The sequence below is a fragment of the Eschrichtius robustus genome, chromosome 11 (assembly GCF_028021215.1).
Source record: "Eschrichtius robustus isolate mEscRob2 chromosome 11, mEscRob2.pri, whole genome shotgun sequence".
NCBI classification, from domain to species: Eukaryota; Metazoa; Chordata; class Mammalia; order Artiodactyla; family Eschrichtiidae; genus Eschrichtius; species Eschrichtius robustus.
The window spans coordinates 34,568,136-34,592,900 of record NC_090834.1 but is presented as its reverse complement, the minus strand read 5'-3'; the positions used below and the strand labels follow the sequence as shown (position 1 = coordinate 34,592,900).

General features: G+C 35.5%; 1 protein-coding gene across 8 annotated transcripts in view; it reads left to right on the top strand.

The window, feature by feature from the left end:
- Positions 1-24,765, top strand: part of YAP1 (Yes1 associated transcriptional regulator) — a 108,727-nt gene that overhangs the window by 57,717 nt on the left and 26,245 nt on the right. For 4 of the 8 annotated variants that reach the window (XM_068556688.1, XM_068556691.1, XM_068556693.1 and 1 more), the window contains exon 4: positions 13,254-13,373. In XM_068556688.1, the coding sequence (XP_068412789.1) occupies positions 13,254-13,373 (120 nt within the window). The remainder of the gene's footprint in view (positions 1-13,253; positions 13,374-24,765) is intronic. The other 4 variants (XM_068556690.1, XM_068556692.1, XM_068556694.1 and 1 more) reach the window with 1 other exon arrangement.

The following is a 24,765-nucleotide window of genomic DNA, read 5'->3' as shown; positions in this document are numbered from 1 at the left end:
GAAAAGTGGACATATAGTTCCTTGGTTTTTCAGTACCTTCAGAACAGTATTTTTTATAGTGTTACATTTTCCTAAGATTGTGTCCATTTGAGAATTGTGATATCCCAAATAATTATCTAAATCTCAAGTGTGTTAGGCAGTACCGTATTCATACATTTAGTTATATGCCCTATTATTTCTGTCTTTGCTTTACTTTAGGGGTTTTCTTCTAAAGCAAAGGGAGATATCTAGAAACTCAAGATTGTTGATGTCCCTTGACCTGATCTTAGAGCATGAATAACAAATATTTTTAAAAATCTATTAGAAGTCTCTTAAGTAATCATTTGGGAAAGTAAAGTTATTTGAATTCCGAAAGTTACTAAGATTTTATTGTCAACTGAACCTAATGAAGAAGAAAAGGATATAAGCTTGTTTCTGTTATTTTAACCAACAGACTAACTTAGAAGAGTAGGAGAATATTGCTAAAGAGTATAAAGAAAAAAATTTGATACGTATCCTTGCCACCAGCTTTCTTAGTATAATGAGTTATTAGATAGTGGTGTTTAAAAATATAGGTGTCCATGTTCAACTTTTCTCCAGTGATTATTTGTAGTGATTATTTGGAAACTTTGCTCAGCTTTGAAGTAGAAAGGATGAGAAAGAGACTAAATTATTTACATTTAAGAACCAAATAAATGCCTGTTTTGTTTTTTCTCTTGATAAGTGTTGGAATATTATTTTTGTCTTTCCTACTGATTTCTAAATCCTTCTGGCTACTCTCTTGCTACAATAATTTTATGACTCATAAGACGAATATTTGTGTGAAAGATTAAGATGCTAATTCTTTAAAAATGATATCCATAGACTACCATATATAGGCAGCATCAGTGAAATGAAAAAAATCCTGCAACAATAGAGTTTTCCAAAATAATATTTTCTTTTGATGTCAATAAGGTAAAGAGGTGATAAAAGTTTAGGTTAAAATTTTACCAAAAGGTCATTGCTTTATTTGAACATGTCTGAAGTCTAAATGAACTTATAGAAAGCTAATCTTTTATAAATTTACATGCTAAAACTCTATAAGCTATTAAGTTAAAATCTAAAACACTCAAGTTACACTGAAGAAAATCTGAAGAGTTGCATATTAGAAAGTTCTCTGAACTTATACTTGGCCTTTTCCTCTAGGAAGTTCATCTAGCTATAACAGACAAAGAGACAGATGATTTTTAACAGTCTTATTATTCACCTTGAGACAATTGAATTGTTCTCTTTCCACATCATTCATTCAACAAATATCAAATGCTCTACTTTGTACTAGACATTGTAATGGCCACTCAGATTATGGAGTCAAGGTAAAACAAATTTTTTCCCCATATAATTATAACAATAAACGTTATGGGAGACAGGCACCAAGTGCTGAGAAACTGGAGGAGGAACAAGTGAATCAGTGGTCAGGAGGGTAGAGCAGACATCTTTAAGGAGTCAGAGGTTCGTTCATTCCCTCAACAAAAATTGAATATTTAATATGTGCAGGACACGATTCTAAATCATGAGAGTACAGAATAGAAACAAGTACACAATGTATCAGAGAGAAAAGAAAAGTAAACCAGTTAAGGGCCAGAGAGTGACTGACTGGGGGATGGAGGAGGGAAATGATCATTTTAGATAGTTTCTCCAGTGTAGGCCTCTATAATTGATGATTTTTGAGCAAAGATCTGAATGAACTGAGAGCCATGAAGATATCTGGGGAAAAGGGGAGGAATGTTCCATGCATAACACAACAGCTAATTCAGAGTTGCTGAGGCACATTTGAGGAACAGTAAGAAGGCCATTGCAACTGGAACAGAGTCACTGAAAGGTAACACGGAAGCCCTATTATATAGGGACTTGTAGGTTTTGAACAGAGGAGTGATACGATCTGAGTAAGTTTTTTAAAAGTAGGGAGATTAGTTAGGGGGCAATTGCAATAACTCAGGGGAAACAGTGAACCAAGGTGGTGGAAGGGAAGTGGTGAGAAGTGGTTGAATTCGGAACCTGAATTTTAGTAGATGAGTGGGAATTAAGTTTACAGAAGAAAAGGAAAGATAAAGGTAGCATTATATGAGAGATTACTGAGCCTGACACCCCCAGCACCATATGAGTAGTGATGGAATGGTGGGGAGATGAGACTAAAGACATCTAAAGAAGGCCTTTGTGTGATCAACTAAGAAGTTTGAGCTTTATCCTGAAAAATTTGGGAGCCCATTAAAAATGACTCCTCTCTAGGGTTCTTCCCCTATCTAAGGGAAAACCTTCTATGGGTTCCCTCTTTTTGTTATTCAGTCATTTCCTCTTTGAGATCCAGGTTTATTTTCTCATAAACCTATCTCAATATTATACACAAATTTTCATAAGTTAAATATATTCTTAGAACAAAATGGCGAAACTTCCAGGAAAGAGTAGGGAACGACTTTTTTTTATAAGTACCTACTATAAGCCCTTCCCTTTGTCAAGCACTTTCTCCTTTAATCCTTTCAACAATTAATTGAGAAGATCTTTATCTCCATTTTCTAGATAAAGAAAGTAAGCATCAAGCAGATTAGTAACTTGCCCAAGGTTAGCAGGCTAATAATTATAAATATTGGATTCAGGATTTGAAACCAGGTCTGTCTGAATCTAAACCTTTCACAGTTTTCTTTAAAGTATGCTGTCTCTAGAGTTTAATTTAATTTCATTTATAATGCATCAAAGATGATCGGTTTTTGTTTTTTTAACTAAGTAACACATCAAATGGTACTTTTGCTATACTGGTAAAATTTGGGTTAGTGGTAGGTAGTTCTATAAAAGAGTTTTAAAGTAAGCATTGTTAGTTTTCCGTATTCTAAATCAGTGGTTCTCAATTTGTAATGTGTAAAGGAATCGCCTGGGGATTTTTTTTCAATGCAGATTCTGATTCCATAGGTCAGGGGTGGGACGTGAAACTCTGCATTTCTAACAGATTTGCAGGAGGTGCTATAATGCTGGTTCATGGACTACACAGATAGAAGACTCTAGAATGGTAAAGTTAAAACCATAGAAATGTTATTAAAGATCCACTTTGTTATTCCTTCTTTTATTTTATTAATATTTCTATTTTCAGTTGGGAAAAAACCTTTACTAAGTGCCTAATACAAATGGATGACTCCACCATTTCATACGAGAGCTCATTTAATATAAAAATGCTGCAAAATGTTACCAACTTATAAAAAAAGTCTATCATCTATAAAAGCACAAACTAAGGATCGGAGAGACTGACTTGACCAAGATCAATCAATCATTCTTTTCACAGATAAGTTCTTAATCATTTCAGCTCAACAAACTTTGGTTGTATTTGGTGGTAGTGCTAAGCTCTACGGATATAAAGACCAAAAAAATCAAGGTGATTCCTTCAAGACTTAGAGCTTGATGGGGAGAAATGTCAGGATGTAGGCAAATGAGTAGAGTTCAGTGAGGCATCTGCTAAAACGGGACATGAGCACAGTGCTTGGGGACACAGTATATGCTAGTGAGTAGAATACAGATAAGTAGCATTGCCAGAATTCCAATCTAAGCCTTCAGATGTATGGGCCAGAGTTTCATCTTACACTGCATTGTGATCTATAGGGGGTTTGGGCTCATCAGTATGTTCTAGTAGTTGGGCAGAAGAATCTTCTAGCTACTTATAAGACATAGGAGAACACCTGAACTCGAGGGGGAAAAAAAAAGAAATGGCTTGGCTACCACTCTTGCATTTATTTGCCTGAAGCAGATTTTCATCAGTATATTTATAATCTTTTTAGTTTCCAGCTTCTAGGCCAGTACACAAAAATGACAAAGCCTGAGCTCATAACTTAGAGCTGCACGCTTTAAATCAGTTTTCACCCTGAGAATAAAACAGTTACTTTGGAAACCAGAAGAGAAATCATTTTTTTTACCAAACCTTGATTTTATAAACTGCTTTTTCTTCAACAAACGCATTTATACACGCTTGTCCCGTGTTTTGCTTATTGAAGCCACAAAAAAAGTTAGTGACAGTGATATTATAGTGTTGATTATACATGACAACCTTTTCCATTGAGTCTACCTAAAAATTTTAGTAGTGTGGACAGAATTTTATTAAGGATTGTTTAGGACTTATGAGATCAAGCATATGAATTTCAGATGTTAATGTTTATGAAAGACTCCCTTGGAAACAAAACTGCAGAAGAGTCAGGGGTGCATATATTTTAGTTCTCAAATACTTTAAGAACCACACGTCTGCAAGATCAAAGAATCACAGTCTAACCTGGTGGTAGTTTCTGATGCATGATGCCATCCTTGTGCTGAGCAACCTTGCAAAATTGAACATACCCACTCAAAAAAAGGAAAAAAAAGGAAAACTCTTTTTCTGTATTCTAGGGCAGAATGATAAATTCTGAATTAAACTCAGTGTAAAAGAACAAATACAAGACAATCTTCAGTGAGCATCCAGGAAATCAAAAACAAGTGCAATTTCAGTTCACAGGTGGGGAGGACTTTTACTAGTGGGATAGGAATTGAGAAAAGCTTTGCAAAGGTATAGCATGAAAATGGAGTAGAATTTCAGTGGCTAAAAATAGTGGAGGCTAGGAGGAGACAGGCTGGGGTGTGTGCATTGGGGATATATGTGGAGGTGAAAAGTGCATGACCCTGCTAAGTACTGAAAAGACAGGCCATGCAGCAGGACTAACTTTGAATGGATTACTAAATTACTAATGTGATAGGATCATCTTACCAAAGAGAGAGCACCTGGTACAGTAGTAGAGGAAACTACTGTATATGTAAGCAAAGCCCTCTTGAGGAAGGGGCATTCACATTGGGGAGGGACGAGTAAGGCGTTAGCTAAGCAAGGAGGGCGGGGAGAAAGGTGCCTGCAGGGTGGTCCTGGAGAGAGGAGAGGAAGAAGAGTTTGAAGGACTGAAAGAAGACTGGGTGAGGAGGGGTATGAATGGTAGTGGTGATGCTTTCAGAACCTGTGCAGTGTGCTATGTAATGCCTGACAACAGAGGACCTTGAATAACCCAATTAAGATTTGAGAATTTTTCCTGTGGGCTTTAGGGAGCCCTGAGTCACAGAGCTACTTTCCCAGAGAAGGTGTGAGGCAAGATGCTCTTAAGGTACATACAATGTTTAATGTTGCAGTTGATTAAAACCAATTGGTAGGCTACTGCTAAAGTTTAGTCTTAGAAATACAAAAGTCTACATTAAAGTTTGATTTGAGGAACAGGGGCAATTGTATTTTAAAGTAAAGTCAACTCAAAATATGAGGACATGTTTTGTGAAGTGTTGGTGTCCAGTTGGTGGAGAAGAAAGACTAGTGTTGACCCTGTGAGAAGCATTAAAGATGTAGGAGCCATCTATATGAATATGACTGAAGCAATGGGATTTCATGAAAGTTCTGGGAAAAGAAATTTTAAAAAACGCTACTTTTCATTAATGTTTGTCGTATTTGCAGCGTGGTACTTAAAAGCATAAGTTCTGGAGAGCTAGTACTATCTGGGTTTGAATCCAGGCTCTGCCAGTTACTAGTCTGGGCTAAGTGATCTGAGGCAACTTTTCTGTGCTTTAGTTTCCTCATCTGTAAAGTGGGAATAATAATAAGACCTATGCCATGGGACTGTTAAATGAGTTAATTTGCTTGCAAAAAACTTAGAACAATGCCTTACGTATAATAATACAGTTTGTGATTCATCATAAGTGTAAGAGACCAGAATTTCAAAACAAATTCGTCAAAATTAGATTCCTTTGAAAGATGTATATGCATCTTCTTCTCCAGCTACTCCTCTTACATTCTAAGGAATCTACTTCTTGATAGCCCTGTGCTTTGAACCACTCATAGGGGTGTGTTTAGTAAACTTTCAGTGTCCTGGGTGACTTCTTTATTCCTGAATTGTGGGGCAGGTGAGAGGGAGAGGTTGTTCATCTTACTTGTGGCATAATCAAGACTTTCTGGCTTGATTAGACATTGCGAATGGTTTGTTAGTCATTACTAATGCAAGGTCCTTAGGCAAGAGCAGGAAGTTGATGTTGAGTCACCTTCAGTATTATGACATAGAGTATTTTATTTGTTTTCAAAATATTGCAGGAAGTTAGTATTTGTTATAGTAGTTATCATTCAACCAGTAGTAGTAAATCCTACATAAAAATTTATTTCCCCCAAGGGTAAGTAATTCTGATTTATGAATTACTTTAATTACAGCCTACCGCTCTCTCTTGCTTGTCCTAATTCAAATTTCTCACCCTCTTTACATCTTATTAAAATGATGACCTCTTTCTCTTTACCTTCTTGATCCAGGGCTTATTTTTTTTCTCCTTTTTCCAAAAGACTTTGATGTGGTGGTTAGGCATGATAACCCAGCCTTGGAAAACTCCATATCTTTCCCATGTCAAAGGGCTTACCTCTAGTGTATGTAAGCATAATCTGGGATGAAAATGTTTATTGCCCACTCTCACATGTTTAGAGGTTGTCCATGAGTTTGGAGAAATTGTTATTATCCTTTAGTATTGGCGGTCCCCTTTAGGTATAACCCATTCAATTATTTACTGGTTAAAATGCTGAGAGGTTTTCTGATCAAGTCTGGATCATAAAAACAAAGTGAATCACCATACCTCATTCCTTGCTTATTCTACCCCCTTCATACTGGCCTCCTCACTGTTTCCCCTGACTGGAATGCTCATGCCCGAGATCACCACATGCTGGCTTGCACTGTGTTAGAGTCTCAGCTTTAAGGTCACTTTCTCAGTTTGGCCCTTCTTAGTCCACATTTTTAAAAGACCATTTCCAGGTTTTTGTTTTTGTTTTTGTTGTTTGTTTTTGTTTTGTTTTTGCACTCATGCTGGTTTGTTTGTTGTTGTTTTTGCACTCATTTTGTTTTTTGTTTTTTCCCACTGCACTTATCGTTAGCCAACATTGTACTATACATATCTGTCTGTCTTCCTGGCTAGAACATAAATTCCATGAAACAGGAACTGTTTTGCTTATCTCTCTATGTCCAGGGGTCTAGATTAGTGCCTGAATATAGTAGGGGCTCAATAAATACTTAACTGAATAAAAGAATTTGCTATATCCCTGTGCCTTCAATTTAAGTGTTACCAAATAATGGAGAAATTGAACTTACGTGGAGAGGATGAAACAGGATATTTTTCTCTTACAAGCATAAATAAAGAATTTTAATTGAATTTTGTTTTGATTACATTAATGTCAGCCAACATGTAAATTCCTGCCCTTTCTGAGTAGTAGGCATTCTACTCGACAGTAAAATAGAAAAATGCAAAATATACACTCCTGTGTTAGGTGTTTCACAGTCTAGCCTGGAAGAAAATGCATATAAATAAATAATACTGTGCGATAAGTTTTATGGCATTAGGTAATAAAGAAAATATTTTGCCAGCACAGAGAGAGGACTCTTCATTTGAATTGAGAAAGTGAAGAGTTCTCAGCTAAAAATGGTTTAAAGCTAAGTTACGAGTAGTAATTCCCATGGATCACATCAGTTTACTTGCCTCCAGAGTCCTACTCTTCATTTCCATCTGGTCATTAGAGGACAAACAAGATAGTGTATTTTGGTCTACTTCTTCTCCATGATAGTTGCTTGAGCCATTTCAGTTTTTTAGAAAAAGAAGCATCGCCCTTCTTATAACTTTATTTATCCTCATAGCTGTTGAGCCATTTGCCTCATCTTATTCTAGCAGATGTGGCTATGTGCCATTCTCAGACATGTAGTGCTTGATAGTTTGGCCTCTGAACTGCCCATGATGCCTAACAGTGAATAATTATAGTTTTATACAAGTTACATAAATTCAAGAAACAGTTCTATACCAGCCAAAGGATTCTAAGTAGTTATTTTTAGGTCAGTGTTTCTCAAAAGTGTGTTCCTTAGACCAGCATCATCTGGGAATTTTCAGGCCCAACCCCAAACCTACCGAGTCACAAATTCTAGGGATGGGGCTCAGCTTGTATTTATCTTAAGTAAATAAAATATTGCTACTTCTGTTTGCTTCATTTTATATACTCCTTCTTGGAGAAGTTAGAATATTTATGACACTAAAATCAAGACGTAAATTGAACTCAAAGGCATTCTACATTTATTTTGATCTGTCCCTGTAGTCTCCTCTTATTATAAATCTAGTTTTGTGAGAAGCCTAGATTTCCCCTTAGACTTACTAACCTTACTCCATTCCAGCGCTAGCCCAAACAGATGCTTGCATCAAACTTTCAGTAGCCTGTGCAGCTTGATGATTCAGAAAATATATCACTCTTGCTTTCTCAGCTTCTTATGGTTATTCGGCAGTTAGCTTAGTTTAACATAATGACATAGAAACCTGCATTATCAGGTCACCAAATTTCTTCTAAAGAGAGAGCATTTAACTGAAAATTCTTTTTGTGTGTGAATAAAGCCCAGATCGATTGTTGTTTATTTAGTTCACATTTAAGATAGAAGATTTGTTTCTTTTCAGTTTTCTTTTTTCTATTACTGAGAATTCAATTGTGGTGCAAAGCTGTTTAAAGGTAATCTTTCCTCCTCTACTCCTTTGCCTTTATCAGTAGTAGCTTTCTTTTTTTTATAAAGAGGACATTCTATTTTAGACCATCTCTTTACACACAACATTAAATTTTTATCCAATGTTAAATGAACAACATAAGTGAATATAAAAGCATTCTTTTGTGTTTAGTATGTATATTTGGTATCAATTTGAGTGCTTATAAAATTAATTATATAGTAATTATTCTATTTCATATGTACATTATTTAATTCTTTAATTAGAAATATGATGAGAAAATAGGCAGAAATCACTATGCTCTTTATTTGTATACCGGGCTTGTCTCTCCTTTATATCCTCATGTCTAAAATTAGTTAGAGCTTTGTTTTTGATTGTTTGCAAATTTAATGTATGGAAACACCTGCCTAAGTTTTGGGGAATGTATTTATATCTTTGGGAAGCAGCGTGTTGTATGGTTTAAAAGCAGAAGCTCTGAAGTCGGACTGCCTGGGTTTAAATCTTTACCTTAGGGAAGCTTACTTTATTGTTTACCTTGGACAAGTGATCTGTCTGAATGTAACTGTGTTTCATCTGTATGATATGGATAAGAACATGGTGTGTGATGGTAGTAATGGAGCTAGTTAGTGGTAGAGGTGCTGCTGCCACTGCTGCCCCCCAGAGGTTGTGCATTGCACTATCATTTATAACAGCAAAAAAAATTTAGAAACAACTCTATGTAACACTGGGAAAAGGGATAAATGAATTCTAATACATCTGTGCAGTAAGATCTGTGAAGCCATTAAAAAGAATGAGAGAGACTTACGTGTTGTGTTAAGAAAAGATGTCTGTAATATATATTAAGTGAATACAGCAAGTATGGTTCAGGTAGAGCATGACATCAGTGGTTATGCATGTGTGTTACAAAATGTGCACAAGAAAAAAATCCAGAACATATCACAAAACTAAAGTTGTTCAGTTTTTCCCCCGGGGAATAGATTACAAGAAACTTTCACTTTTTCCATTATGCATTTCTACAAAACTTAAACATTTTTTAAAAATTTCAAATGAACTGTAAAAGTGAATACACTTATGAACAAAAGGTTTAAGGTGCAAAAAACACTGGATTAATAACGTCATTCATATATTCTGTTTATAAGCTTATTAATTGAAAAAAGTTGTTTTGGGTTTTTCTGTAACATCTTGTGCCATATTTAATTCTTTTTTTCCCTTTTTACTTAATCTAATGTTAGTGAAATTTGTCTTATGTAAAGGATATTTCAGGGAAATATTTTAAGAAATCTATTTAGAGTCTCTTTAACACAGTGTCCCATTGAAATTTGAATTTTTAGAGAAGTTATGAATCACTATATCAAGAATCAGATTGGAATGACAATGAAGCCTTTATTAGGCCATGACATTAAAAGTATATATTGCTTTACTGCCTTCAATACCAGTATTACATAAATGCATGTATCAGAAACGTCACAGAAATTACATGACAACTCTTGTAGCTAAGAAAGTGATTCTGAGGTGTACATTTGTCTTGCCTTTTTAAATTTATAAACCTGCCCTAAAAGGAGATGCATATCTGGGAAACTGAAGCTGTCTTTATGCAGTTTAGCCTTCATGTACATAAAATATGCCGTTGATTTTATTGGGGGAGAAATTCCATCCAAAAATGTTGCCTACAGCTATGAGTTAAGAGTGTCTATACAGTGTGTAGCTTTTATTTTTTTAAAATCACAGATAGGGCATCTATATGAATTATAAATATATAAATACGATTTTGTATGAAAAGTTTTATAGTTTTTTACAAAATCTGGTTCTTTGGTAGGCTACTGAGTATAGTCCCTGTGAAGGAATGTTTGTGGTTCATGTCAGTGTGTGAATGCATAGACAATTTGAAGTTTTTGATATATTTGTGATATTTATCTTCCATATACATCTTACGGGAAAACCCAAATGAACTTTTTGGCCAACCCCATATATGTACTATATGATTTTAAGCTTGTTTATAGAAAGTTCAAAGTATTAGAAGGCAGGATATTCATTCTTCCATTAAATATCTAGTGAGCAATTACTCAGATACTGGACATGAGTTAAAAGATAAGTGGCCTGGTCATTGTCAGGAAGGCAGACATGTAAGCAAGTAAATGCAGCTCTATCTGTTAAAACGTTAATACAGAGTAGAAGAGGAAGTTAATGATTTTATGTGGGGTAATCAGGGAAGGCTGAATCAAAGAGGTGACATCTGAGCTTTCTCTTTTAAGGTGAATAAGAGTTTATAAGAGATGGGGCAGAAGGCTGTCTGTGATAACACGAATAGTACATACAAGGAGATGGCATGATTTTGTGAGAACTTGGGGAGTAGAGTGAGGGTTGGGTGTGTGAAGAAGACTTATTAAGAAATGAGTCCAGCTGGCATTTTCCTTTTGATGGTAGAGAGCAAGGGAAACGTTTTTAAAGTCAGTGAGTAACATATAAATGTTGATTGGGTAGTATTTTAAGAAGAAAACCCTGGTGGCTGTTTGATAGGAGACACTGGAATGAGGAGAGGAAATAAGAAGTCAGACACCAAGGAACAAAGGTCTGTAGTGGTTACGAAAAAGAGCTGAAAATTATTGATGGTTGAATTCTTAGAGACGGACTGCAACAGATCAATGAGAGTGTAAGTGGAGTCTACAGCATGGGGTGGGTGGAGCAGAAAGGGAAAGTTGATTTGTATCCCAGATACTGTTCTTGGTTCTAACTCAGACAACAAAGGTAGAGAGTGATACTGTTTTAAAAAAAAAAAAGTAGGGAATCCATTTACTCAGGAGGCAGGTTTGGAGGCTATAATGAGGTCTGTTAGGGCCATTGGGTTGATGCTTCCAAAGGCATCCAGTGACTTCTGTTGACTTGTTCATCATCATGATATCTTAGGAAGTTAGAATTTTAATTACTTGTTTTTCAGAAGCATTTTACAATTGAGCCACCTTCGCAATTAAAGTCAGTAACAAACCCTTAATATTCAGTTCTGGAAGTTCTGTCTTCCTAGTGCGGAAATAGAACCCAAAGTGACACTGAAGGCTGCTGAGAAAAGTGGTTGGTTTGATTTATATGTGTCAAACAAGTCTGCTTCCCATTCACTTTTTAGTAAACACGGGATTTCTGCAGCAAAGTCCAACTCTGGACATGGTTAGCATTGTGTGCAGAATTCCATATTCAGGACTGGAGAAGGGTCTTCCCCCTGTGGCCTGTCTAGGAGTACAGAACACTCCAGTTCCACATGCCTGCATTCCCTAACAGGATTTTGACCCCATCAAAGTAGATCTTTGATGATACTATAGTAGCAAATTGGTCTGTTCCTAATACAAATGAAACTGGCCTAGAATTAGGGCCTTGGGTCCCATGCGCCTGTGTGAGCGGTCTGTTTAACCAAAGTTACTCTTTCAGCGTTACTCTTAAGGCTGTGTTGGACTGCCAGTATAGAAAGAAGAAACTTGTTCCATTTTTGCACAGGAAGCATACTTAGGCTCTGACCTTGGATGTGGGAGGTGAATAAAAAGAAGTGTTGTTATGAGGAAAATGGCTCAGGAATTAGGCTGCTAAGTTTGAGTATCATCTCTGACACTAGCTTTGTGATATACCGACTATACCACTCTGTGCCTCAGTTTCCCCATTAGAATGGAGATAGTACTGCTTACTGCTTATGTCCTTGGTCATTGTAAGGATTAAACGAGTTAACGTACCTAATATACTTAGCACAGTGATTGGCACACAGTAAGCAGTCAATTCGTGTTGCTCCACAGATGGAAAATTTTAGGCATTTACTCAGACTCTCCCAATTTACCTTTGCCTTTCCTGATTCCTGGTGGGAGTGGGAAGTGGAAGCGGGGGAGTGGGAGAGACAAGGAGGAAATCTGCCTGAATTTAGTAGTTTACACTGGGCCTCTCTTTTCATTGCTATTACCTCTTAAAAGCAACTGTCTAGCCTCCCTACCCTCATAAAGATAGAATAATCTTCTTATACTTTCTATATTCTTTAGCCCTATCTCCCAGGTATTACTTCCTCACTCTGTAGCTTTGAAATTTGTACCATTTCTCTTTTTCTTCCTGAGAAATTTGCCTTCCAGCAGTTTTGGTGTTTACTCTGCCCCCTTCCCGTGTCTCTGACAAACTTAAACTTCTAGCCACAATCCCCACCTCCTAGCAACTTCCAGGCTGCTTAAGAATAAGCTTTTTTGAACCATGTTTTCTCTATTATAGTTTTCTTGGTGTGAGTCAGTCACATAAATAATGGAAATAAATGGTACTTGGCAGGCTTAGCTAAACTGTGCTTTATATTAAGCAGAATGTTTATGATACTGTAGGTACTCTGAGAACACTTGCATATATTCCTTATTAAAGAACCTTTTGGGGTCTCTACGAAGGTACTGTCCCAAAACTGACTGGATTGGGGGATGGTCCCTGAGCTGCAGCACTCCATGTCATATATTAACACTAATAACAGTTATTTGGGGCATGACTTCCAGAGCATTTTCCGAAAATCTGACCTTTTTTACATCTGTGTCTTTGGGAGTGTAGATTTTATTATTGGGTAATTTCCTTTTAGTGGAGAAGAATCAAGTATACAGGTTTACCTTTCTTCTCTGAACACATTGTTAATTCTGCATTAATGACTTGTTTTATGTCAGGATGTGTTTTCTTTTTAAATTAGCACCCCTCCCACTTTTTTTTTTTTTTTTTTAGATGCACCAAGTTAAAAACCAACCGTGATTTTTTTTCTGTATTTATAGGTCCTCTTCCTGATGGATGGGAACAAGCCATGACTCAGGATGGAGAAATATACTATATAAACCATAAGAACAAGACCACCTCTTGGCTAGACCCCAGGCTTGACCCTCGTTTTGGTAAAGGTTCATCTCAAAATCTTTTTAGATATTTTTGATTACTGTTTTTTGGTATGTGAATTTGGGAAGGTACATTTAAATTAAATTGCACTGCTTTATAATTTTAAAAAATGACTGCCCATCCAGCTTGTCCAAGTACTGTTTTTATACCTTTCACTTTAAACTTGAGAAATTCAGGTCTAAATCAGCTTTTTAGCTTGGACTTCTTGGGATGGGGTTGGAGGAATGTTGTGGTGGTTTACTAACCAGACTCACTGTTCCTTTCACATTTTTGGGAAACACAGTGATCGTGTTTAAAATGATCTTTCTAGCCACAGAAATAATCAGTCTGTCGCTTCATCTAAAACCTGGGATATCAACTTTTGTCAGTAACGTGGTGTCTGCTTATGCTTAACTTAAGAGAGCAATGAGTACCATCCTGTGCCAGGGTATTATAATGTTTTCTATCCTAAGGGGGGGTGGGTACCCCTGTCACCCTAGAGATAGACCAATGAAAGCCTTTTTTTCCTTCTCTTCGCTTCTGCCCCCCCCCCCCTTTTTAAGTAAAGGGGGTTTTTCCTTTGTTTTTCATTTGGGAAACAAACCCAAAAAAAGCCATATTTCCCTCCAAATCAAATGACAAAAATCACCATTTGCACAAAGAAATACTCCTCTCCCGAACGTGCATATTTTGATAATAGTATACAAGCTCTTTAGGGCCTTTTTACACATATTTTTTTCACTGTTTTCAGTTTCTTCAGTTGGGTTTCTGAGACATTTTTCCAAAGCCATGGAAAAATGTATTTAAAAAGGAGCGGATCATTGTGGTTTTAAAGCTTTCGTCTTGGACTGGATGCAGCTAAATGAAAACAATGTGCAGATCACTGAGTAGGTCAGACTGAGGGAACTCGGAACCTTTGAAGCTTTACAGGGGTTGACCTAACAACAACTGTGGGGCCCTTATGGGAAAGAGGAATTAACTCTGTGAATGCCATCAAAACACAGTCCTGGGGGAAAAAGAGAAAGAAAAACTCTATCCAGAGCTGGTTGGGTAAAATAACTTCCCCGTCAGGAACGTTCTGAGCAGTTCTCCTATATCTATATGTATACCTTTTTAAAACCCCAACATTTGGGTTTGCCCCAAGCTCACTGATTGGTCAGCTTTATGAACTGATTGAATCCCCTATTCAAGTAAAGTCAAAGGTGGGATCAGGGCAGAGACTGTCATTTTGACAGATATCCGGTTTGGCTTAAATGCTAGCCTTTTGAGTTTCAAGACCTATTTGAGTGTTAAAAAAATATAGTGGCATGTTAATAATTTGCAACTTCAGATTCTATTTAATGCTTGAATAAGCCCTTGTGGTTGAAACAGGAAACCAAGTAAGGTCGAGAATTTAATAAATGTTGCCATTTGTATGGACTAGAACGATAACAGACATGTTTCCTTAAATCATCGTTAATGAAATGAATTCTGCTTGTCCATGTTTTGGAAATTTTAAAAAATGGTACTGTGGGATTTTTTTCCCTCTACACGAGATTATGAAAAATGATGATTAACGCTTAGCTAACTGTAGAAATCAGCAATTGGAACAAAGCTTTTTTTTTTTTTTTTTAAGTATTTTCAGTTAATAAAAAATGAAATAAAACAACTTGGCTGTGAGCTTAAGTAGATTCATTAATTACACACACAGCTTGGTCTTTTGCTTTAAATGGGAGAAAATACCAAAAAAAAATAATGATAATCTCCCTCCCACCTTCAACACATATGTACACACGGCGTACAGTTAGCTATGCCAAGAAAAGTTTTCATAAAATACTTACTGTGTTTAGTTTCCCTTTTTGGGCCCACTGTGTATGTGTATTCCAGACAGGCTTGACAACATGCCAAAGCTTTTTATTTTGAGGCCCGACTTTTAATCTGTTCCAGACCTTTTCAGTCAGAGAGCTCAAGTGTAACTGAAGGGGAGCAGGAAAGGGAAAAAAAAAAAGTGTGGGTTTCTCTGATCCAGAGTGACAGCAAATAGAGACAAGCTGTTAGCTGCTGAATTTGAAGGAGTTTTCCTTGAAATCTGAAGTTCTATGGTGGATTGCATTTTATCTGCCAAAAAAATATAGACTATCCCCTTTCTGACCCTTTGAACCATGCAGACACCAACAAATGATAGGTTATTGCCTTCATGGTTGTGAAATTTGTTTTCCTGTATTCCCCAAATCTATATGAAAGTATTTACCATTTTTTACCTTAAGTCAAGTTGACCTATGTCTTTTGACATTTTAGAGTAGAAGATACACTTTACATCTGATAAGCTTGACTTTATCACTCACCTCCTTCAAACACCAGCCTCTTCTATATTTCTGTTCTTTATCAGATGCTTTAGAATAATTATATTTAGAATAATTCACATCCCACATGAAGTTAATAAATTATCCATGTAATATAAATTCAGGAAATTAAATAATTAGTTATGCATTGTTTCTTTTTTATCTGATTTTTTATTCTTTAACATTTAAAAACTATGTATCTTTAAAAAAATTTTTATTGGAGTTTTTATTTTACGTTGACTTACAATATTAGTTTCAGGTATATAGCAGTGATTCAACATTTTTAAAGCTTATACTCCATTTAAAGTTATTATAGGATAATGACTATTTCCCTGTGCTGTACAATGTATTCTTGTTGTTTATTTGTTTTATACATAGTAGTTTGTATCTCTTAATCCCATACCCTTATCTTTCCCCTCCCTAAAAACTATATATCGTTGACATTTATATTATTTTACAGCATTGATTAGTAATTTGTAACAAATCATGAAGTGGCATCCAGTGCCAGTAAGAATTAGCTGATATTTACTGACTTCGAAAAAAGGAGGGCTTTTATTTGTTTTTAAGGAATCATATCAGGAATGTTTTTACACTGTATTAAAGAAAGTTGATGCTTGAGTATTATGCAGGTCATTAAATTATTTCTTATTAACACTCTTTTTCCTAGAGATTTTATACTTGCAAACATGAAGAGTCTCAGGTTTAAATATTTTCTTGTATGTTGTAAAATTATTTACTGTTTTACATAATAATAGCCATTTGAATATTTTCCAGTAAAAGCCCTAATGAAAACATACACAAAAATTATAATTCCTGTTTTTCAGAATGAAAAATCTATTCCAGAATACTAATGGTCAATGAACTGATCTTTTATGTAATGTTGTTGTCCCTGTTTATATAAAAGGACATAATAAGTAGTGTTAGAATCTGTGTTTCTGGAAATAAGTGCTGATGGTACCACTGGAATTAAAAACACGTTTGGTGTAAATAAAATAACTGGAACTAGAGATTTGGATTAAAAGGTGTATCTTTTGAGACTTAAAGGAGGTAATAAACAACCTAGTTGGCAAATTCAGAATATCCTTTATAATTACTATCAACAATTCTGTGCATAGAAATTCTGTGCATGGAAATGTCACAGCTAATTAAAACCTAGGTGTTGATTTTGGTCCTTGGTTTCAAAGTTTCCCAAAACTTGCTATTAAGTCAAAAGCCAAAAGTTGTTCAGCACATCTTTCTTATCAAAGTTAAATATTTTGCATCAATAATTAAAGGTCTGTTAAATTTTTTAACTGTTTAGACATTCATTAACCTTTTTCCTTGAAGACTAAATATTTCTGATAGCTGTTATAAGTAATATTTTACTTTTGATGAAAATGTACCTAAATGTACCTAAGTCTGTTCTAGTAGAGGTAGGATAAAACACTAAAGGCTGTAGAAACTAAATCTGTAACTCCATTAATGGAGTCTTGGGTACCTAGAACACCAACATCAAATCATTTGAATTTTATTGAAGCAAGTCTCTTTATATTCGTGCATTAAAAACAAGTTCTTTGTTTGTTTTTTTGTTTTGTTTTCCTTACCCTCTTTTAAATCTTGCCTGGTGATCCTAAAATGTCAGTATTTGGTTGTGAATTATATTAACTACTTAGGGTAGGGAGAAAAAGATGTTTCAGTGTGTTTTGGGTAAATAGAGCTGTTGCTAACTAAAACTTCTTAAAACAAGTAAACCTCATACAATTTGACCCTGAAAAGGAATTTGTAATTCTTCTAATCAACATTTCTCAAAGGAGGAGGGAGGGTGTATCCTGGGCACTGAAGAACATTCAACATCCCTGACTGTTGCCCACTAAATGCCATAGTGCCACCCAGTCCTTGTGACTCCCCAAGCCACCAACATATATTTTTAAAAAAATACTGGTAGAGGTAGGGATTTTGCCCCAAATCTGAGTTTCTCTGAGATCTAGGGAAATTGTGACTTACCCACGGTTATATAGTTAAATGACAGAACTAGAATCTGGACTTGATCTTTTGACGCCCAGAATTTTAAAGAAATTTAGATTACATGCAGTTAATCTTTTCAGAAGCACACCTAAGTCACTAATACTAACACACAGAAATTTCAGAGGTAGGAAGATGACAATGGTTGAAGCATTTACTTATATATTGTGTTGTGCCTCATCTTGAGGAAATTACCCAAAGGTAATGAGTTTCCAATTACAGAGGTGAAGCCATCTAGATGAATTATCATGCCTCACCTCTACCATATCCTTAAGAGATTACCTTCCAACCTCACCTTTGACCTTTCCCTTTCCCTTGACTAGGAGCTTACCGCGTTAGAAGGCAGTCCATTCTGTTTAAGGAAGGTTCTAATGACCAGAAAATATGTGTCCCTTTATTACTCAGAAATTTACTTCCCTTCAGATTTGTGAATACATTTCTAATCCCAGAGTGTTCTCTTTTAACTGTGGTTTCTCCAGTTTTTTTATGCATTAAGAGTTCTGAGTTTTTTACCGGTTTACTTCCCTTCTCTGGATGCCTCTTTAAATGTGATACTCAATGTAGTTTTTAAATGCACATTATCCAGTGAGAAAAATAGTTATGACATTGCTCTGACCTGACATTTTATATGCCCTCCAAAAATCCATTAGAAGAAGTTAGCTAGTATCCTCTTTTCTACATGTGAATTCAAATGAATTAAATTGTGTTGTAGAAAAATTTACCTACTCAATTGGGAATCAAGAGACCCAAGTTCTTCTGGTATCAACAGTGTAACCAACTCATTCAGAAAGATACCTGACTTCTCTTGACTTAATTGGATTCATATACTAGATGCTTTTAAGAATATTTCCAGTCCTTAATTAATTTAATACAATATGCTAGATTATGAATTCTTCAGTGACTGCTTTGGATCCTTGCTTAAGGTTACTTCTCAATAGCTTTATGGATTTGAGTGCACTGAGGTTTCAGAGATATTTTTGAACTATTTATTGCACCACTTAAGTTTAGCTTTTGGCCCTCTGGTCACAGCTGGGAATTACTTTTGAAGAGGAGACCAGGAAATCTTTCAACCTTTAAAGATAAGCCTTATCACATGGTGGGTATGCCCAGGCAAACAAATCTGATGGGGGATGGGCAGCGCTAGATGGAATAGGTAAGTTTTGTCCGCGCTATCAAGCTCTGACACATACAGGAGTTTAAACATGCATGCTTTACTGCCTTAAAGATGATGCATTTTTGGTATGCTTTGTTTCTAAAATTTAGAACTCTCATAAAGTTACCATGTTAGGAAGCCTGATGTAAGCTGATTTGAAGTATAATTCTAGGCCATGTGCTTAGTGAAGTCCTCTTTAAAACATACTGTTGGAGATTGTTACTCATTTTTGCCGTCACTACATTTTTTTTTTTTTTACTTAAAAAACAGACGCTAACTGAAATGAACATTTTAATACGTAAGGTTATAGAATATCAAAATTAGTTCAATATTTGAGGTTTGCAGTTTAGTTTTTTTTTTTTTTTAATGTTACAGTCAGGAGGATGGTGTCAAAATAGTTTATCAATCGTGGTAAGCAGTCTCTCCTACTTGCCAAGGGTGAATAGACATACATGTTAATGAAGTTAAATTAATGCGTAGTTTCTACTTGACGATGGTTCAATGATACAAATAACTATACAGTGAAGAGATGTTTTTCTTTGTTTACATAATGAGTTTTTCATATAGAACTTTTAAAACTTAAAGTCACTGAATGATAATTTAAATTAATGGTTTATTTGTGTTACTCAAGCCCCTCACATCAAACACAAGAAAACTTAACTCATTTTTAAAAGAAAACTATGTTTCAAGTTATATTTGTATCAACTCTGCATTAATAGCAAGTATCTTATAAAATGTGCTGGAGAAGAGAGCCATTTGGTGATGTCACTTTTTGTGACAACCCAGAGAGTCAGTTATAAGAAACAGAAAAAGAGATTATAGACTTCTTGAGGGAAAAGTCAAATAGATTTCTGCTGAAATAAATTGGAATGATTTAGAAGAGGAGTGGTTCATATTCTTTGCATTGTTTTATACTCATGTTGTTCTGCTACCCTGGTTGCTGAGGTCGCTTCAGAACTCATTCTGGACTTGCTTCAGCTTGGAGATTCTCCTGTGTATTACTAATAGCATCCTACTAACTAGGGATAGAAACTATTTGAGTATTTATTTACTCATTCAACAGATGAATGCCAGTTATGTACCAGGTACTATGCTAGCAGGCGGGCAGGGGGTTGTCGGCTACAAAATAAATAATTATTATAAAATGTGTTAAGTACAATGAGGGATAATAAATAAGGTGCTGTGAGGGACATTAAAAGGTAAGAAGAAGCCAGTCAAGCTCTACACTATATAAAAGGGCCAGTTTTTGTGCTTATCAGTCAGAACTCAGATTCATCTCTTCTAAATTATAAATTCCACTAGGGAAAGAGGATTAATAGTAATACATTATATGTAATTAGGAATAAAGCTATTAATGGAACTGTTTACTCATTAATCTAACATGAATTCAAGGTGGCAGGTTGATTTTAAAATGTTATTCCCCTTCTCTTTAGACTAATAGATTCATTATCTGTACTTTCTCTCCAAACTAGCCTTTAAACTTTATTTTCATAGTAGAGGGAAAAAACACAGTTATATCCAGGGGACAGAGAGAGCTGAAGGCTAGTTAGACCGCTTTCTCCCTTCTCCTCCTCACCTCATTTAGCAACTCCTGTGTCCTGCCCCAAACTGCTTAATGAGGTGATGAGGAGAAAATGTCCTGTTGAATGTTTTTTAAGCTCCATTCTCAATTGTATTGTTTGAAAAATACCATTATAATAAATTTTCATGCCAGACTTTTGATAGGTGGTTGAAGGAAGACAGTGTCGAATTGACCTAAAAAAAAGATGTTATTGATATTTTTGAACAGTTTAAAGATTAAAATACTTTAACCCAGATTGGGGGGCCTGGAGGTTGATGCTTGGTAAGGGAGAGAAGTACAGAGTGTGGGAGGGAGAGATTACTTTGCCTATGGTAAGACCTGGGGTAGAGTTTTAGAGGAGGTTAACTGTAACCACATCATACAAAGCAAAACCACAATGAGATGCCACTTTATTCTCAGTAAGATGGCTAAAATGAAAGACAGGCATTAACAAGTGTTGACCAGAATATGGAGCAGTTGGAACCCTCATACATTGCTGATGTGATTGAAAAATGATGCAGCCACTTTAGAAAACAGTTTGGCAGTTCCTCAAAAAGCTAAACATACAGTTACCATATGACCCAGCAATTCCATTCCTAGATATATATTGCCCAAAAAAGGAAACCATATGTCCACACAAAAACCTGCACATTTGAATGTTTGTAGCCAAACATTACACAGATATCCATCAGTTGATTACCAGACTAACAAAATGTAGTATATCTGTACAATGGAATATTATTTGGTAATAAAAAGGAATAAAATGCCGATACATACTGTAACATGGATGAATCTGGAAAGCATATTAAGTGAAACAAGCCAGTCACAAAATTGATTCCATATATATGACATGTTCAGAATAGGCAAATCCAAAGAAACAGAAAGTAGATTAATGGTTACCAGGGACTGGGGGAGGGGCAATAGGACGTGTACTGCTAAAGGATACAGGGTTTCTTTTGGGGATGATGAAAGTGTTCTGAAATTAGATAGTGGTGATGGTTATACAATTCTATGAATATATTAAAATTACCAAAGGGGTGAAATATCTCAGTATAACTTTTTTTAAAAAGTCATTCCTGGGCATGGTGTTATCATCTAGGTATAGCTTAATTGAGTGTTGGGAGATGTCTTTTGCATATTGATAATAAAAAGGTATATTCAGTCATGAGATTAGGACCCTGGCCTTTTGCTCCTTTTGCAAGAGACAGATTTTCAGTGTGAATCAAATAGTAAGTAATTTTCACTGAAAAAACCATCATTTTATATTTAAATACATAAATTATTGTGCCAGTTAGTAGCAACTTTTTGTAGACAATTCAATCCCCTAGGTCATATTGAAATACTTAGCTAGCAGTGGGTGTTTTGTGTTTTGTTTTTGCTGTTTTAAGACTGGCAGAGTTGGCCTGTTAGTTTGTGTTTTTAGAAAAGCATTCATTTCTTTTAATAAGCCTACAATTTTACAGTCTTAAGTACCCTTGTAGGTATGGGAAAAACCTAAAATTTGTTTCTAAATGTTATAAACAAACTAATATAGCCATTCTAACATGTAACCATGTAATATCTGAAACTTGATAAAATATTAGACAAAGTAAAAAGGTGCTTTCTTGTGTTGTGGGAGATTTGATGTGAGTTAATGTTTTAAAAGTTCAAAAAAAATTTCTAATTTTAAATTTACACTTAATGAGGTTACTAGGATTGAATTTATTATCTCGAAGTCTGTGATTGATTACGACATCTGTAGTACTTTGTAATATTCCAAGGTTGAAGATACAAATTATGCAAATCTAAAATTTGTCTGAAGTTTGAAAATTCAGATGTTTAGAATAAAATCTGGAAAGAACCCCTGGTGATGACCTCCTTTGTTTTTGAGAAGGTGGTCTCTTATTTTTCAGTAATTGCTGAGTGTATGATTTGCTACCATAAAGCTGTCAGGACTGATTGGTTAAGAAAAACTTGAAACAGTTACTATTTCATAGTCCAGGCAGCAGACGCTGAATTTAAAATATAGCATTTTAAAAAAAAATTTGTCATATTTTAGGGATTTGTTTTCTCCTTTACCTTTTAGAAATTTTGTTAAAACTGGAAACATTGGGATTTTGGTAGTTGGTCATGGAGGGGAAGAAGGTGGTAATGCAGTTCTTTTCTTTTTCAGCTGCCCTGCCCCCTTCCCCCAGGAAACAAAGCCTGTTTTGTTTCTTGCCTGCTTGTGAGGTCTCTGCTGCACCCCATGTGGGTGCACTGCTCTGTGCTTTGTTGAAATGCTTGAGATAGAAGGTAAAGAACAGGATGCTTCTGAAGAGAAGAAATCCCAGCTTCAGTAGATAAACACAGTTGTTTGAATTGGTCATTTAAGTGAGCTCTTTATATGGAAACTTGTAGCACTGCTTGTATCCATAGGTAACAGCATTTAGGTAAACACAGCCAAAAGTGCTCAGCATTATTAGCCAGAGAGACTATTTCTATTGCGTATTTTGTGCAAATTTCTGTTTAATTCTGTGGAGTTCTTACTCCATCTTTTGATACCCTATTTTTCGCTTTCTGTGGTTTTTAATAGTCAGATAAGCTTAGATTTGAAAAAGACCTTCCCAACCAATTGAGTGTGCCATCAGCAGTGGTCACTGTCATTAATGATTACTGCTAATGGTATCTAATTCTGAGAAACTGGTGGGAAGCAGAGGATATTTACCTGTTTATTTTCATGCAGTACTGTTATTGTCCAATTAGTTTTCACAAGGAGTAAATATTTACATTAACTTGTTAAATGCTATATTACTTAATAAAAATCCAGTATGGAAAGCTCAAGAGCTTTTTTAAAAATGTTTCTTAGTAGATGAAATATTTAACATTGTATAGCTCTAGAATCTGTTTTGAAGTCAATCATATTTTATCATTTCAACACTTACTAATGGGTTATTTCCCAGCAGTTTTTAAAATTTTTTAATTTATTTAACTGCTTGGAATGGAAAACATTTTTTCCCCAGTAGTTGTTTGCACTAGGCCTCAGTTTGTGAGATGTTCACCATATGTGATAGATACTCAGATCAGTCCCCCAATTCATATTTAACTCGTATGATTGAACCTGACATAACACAATGTATGAAAACATCTCTTTGGGAAAATAAATATGTTGAGTGCCCTCTGGGAATGCCAAGAACATGTTCACCAAAAGAGAAGGATCCCTAGGGAGGTTAGGCTAAGGCTCAAACTCCCCCACCTATTTTTTTCTGTTTAGATCTTACAAGAAAGATAAATATGCATGTCTTTATGAATCATAGAATACTTAGAAACAGTGAGTGGCATGGTGAAGTGGAAGGATGGGGGAGGGAAGGTATGGGAATTCAAGCCAAGATGATTATCTGCAGGACTGGTAATCTTAAAGTTTAGAAAGAACTATTTGGAAAAGGGAGGAGGCTAACATTTTTAAAGCATCCGTTGTATTCCAGGACTATAATAGATGCTTTACATATTACTTATAAGCCCCACAGTGATCCAAAAGGGTGATGTTAATGTCCGCAGGTATAGCTGAGGAAACTGAGGATTAGATGAACTATGAACTGGTGTGCCCAACTCTAATCATGGTTTGTTTGACTCTAAAGGCCATATTTTTTATATCATACTATGAGGCCTGTCAATTGTGCATCTAATAATGTTGGTGACAGGAAGGTATAAGCAATTGTATTAAATGAGGTTATTGATTGGCAAATCTTAGCCATTAAAATTTTTTGGCTTTTTTTCTATCCATTCCCCTGTAAAATACTAACTATAAACCATAAGTATTGAGGTTTTAGCCATTTATTCTTTGTAAAGACATTTTATAAATATGATTTTTTTTTTTTTGGCCATAAAAGAGATTAATAAGGCTTTGAACAATATGAAGCAGCGAGTCATGTTTTTTTTGACATCCCTTCTCTGCTATGCCAGACAAAACATTTAAAAGAGATAACCAGAAAGACTTAACTGGGATCATAAATTTAAAAAAAAATCTCTGTTGGTCAGAAAACAAAACCACACAAAGCAGTGAGCAAGGGCAGGGCGAGGGACCAGTCAGCCAGTCAGGATATCAGGAACTCAAAGTGTTAAGAACAAAGAAAGAGAGATACATGAAACACTCTCAATGGTGAAAGCCAGGCATGCAGCCGGCTGGCCCTGACCTGGTACGAAAGCAAGGATTGACCACATGTCAAGTCACAAATTTCAAGAATCAGTATACAGACCAGATTCTTTTAACCACAAAGCAATAAAATTAGATCCCAGTAATAAAAAGTTAGCTTCAAAAAAAATATGGCTTGCTCTACCAGCTATTAAACATATAGGTTATAATTGAAACTGTGGTACCTAACAGGAAATTAGTTGAATGAAATACTATGCTATTTTTAAAAGAA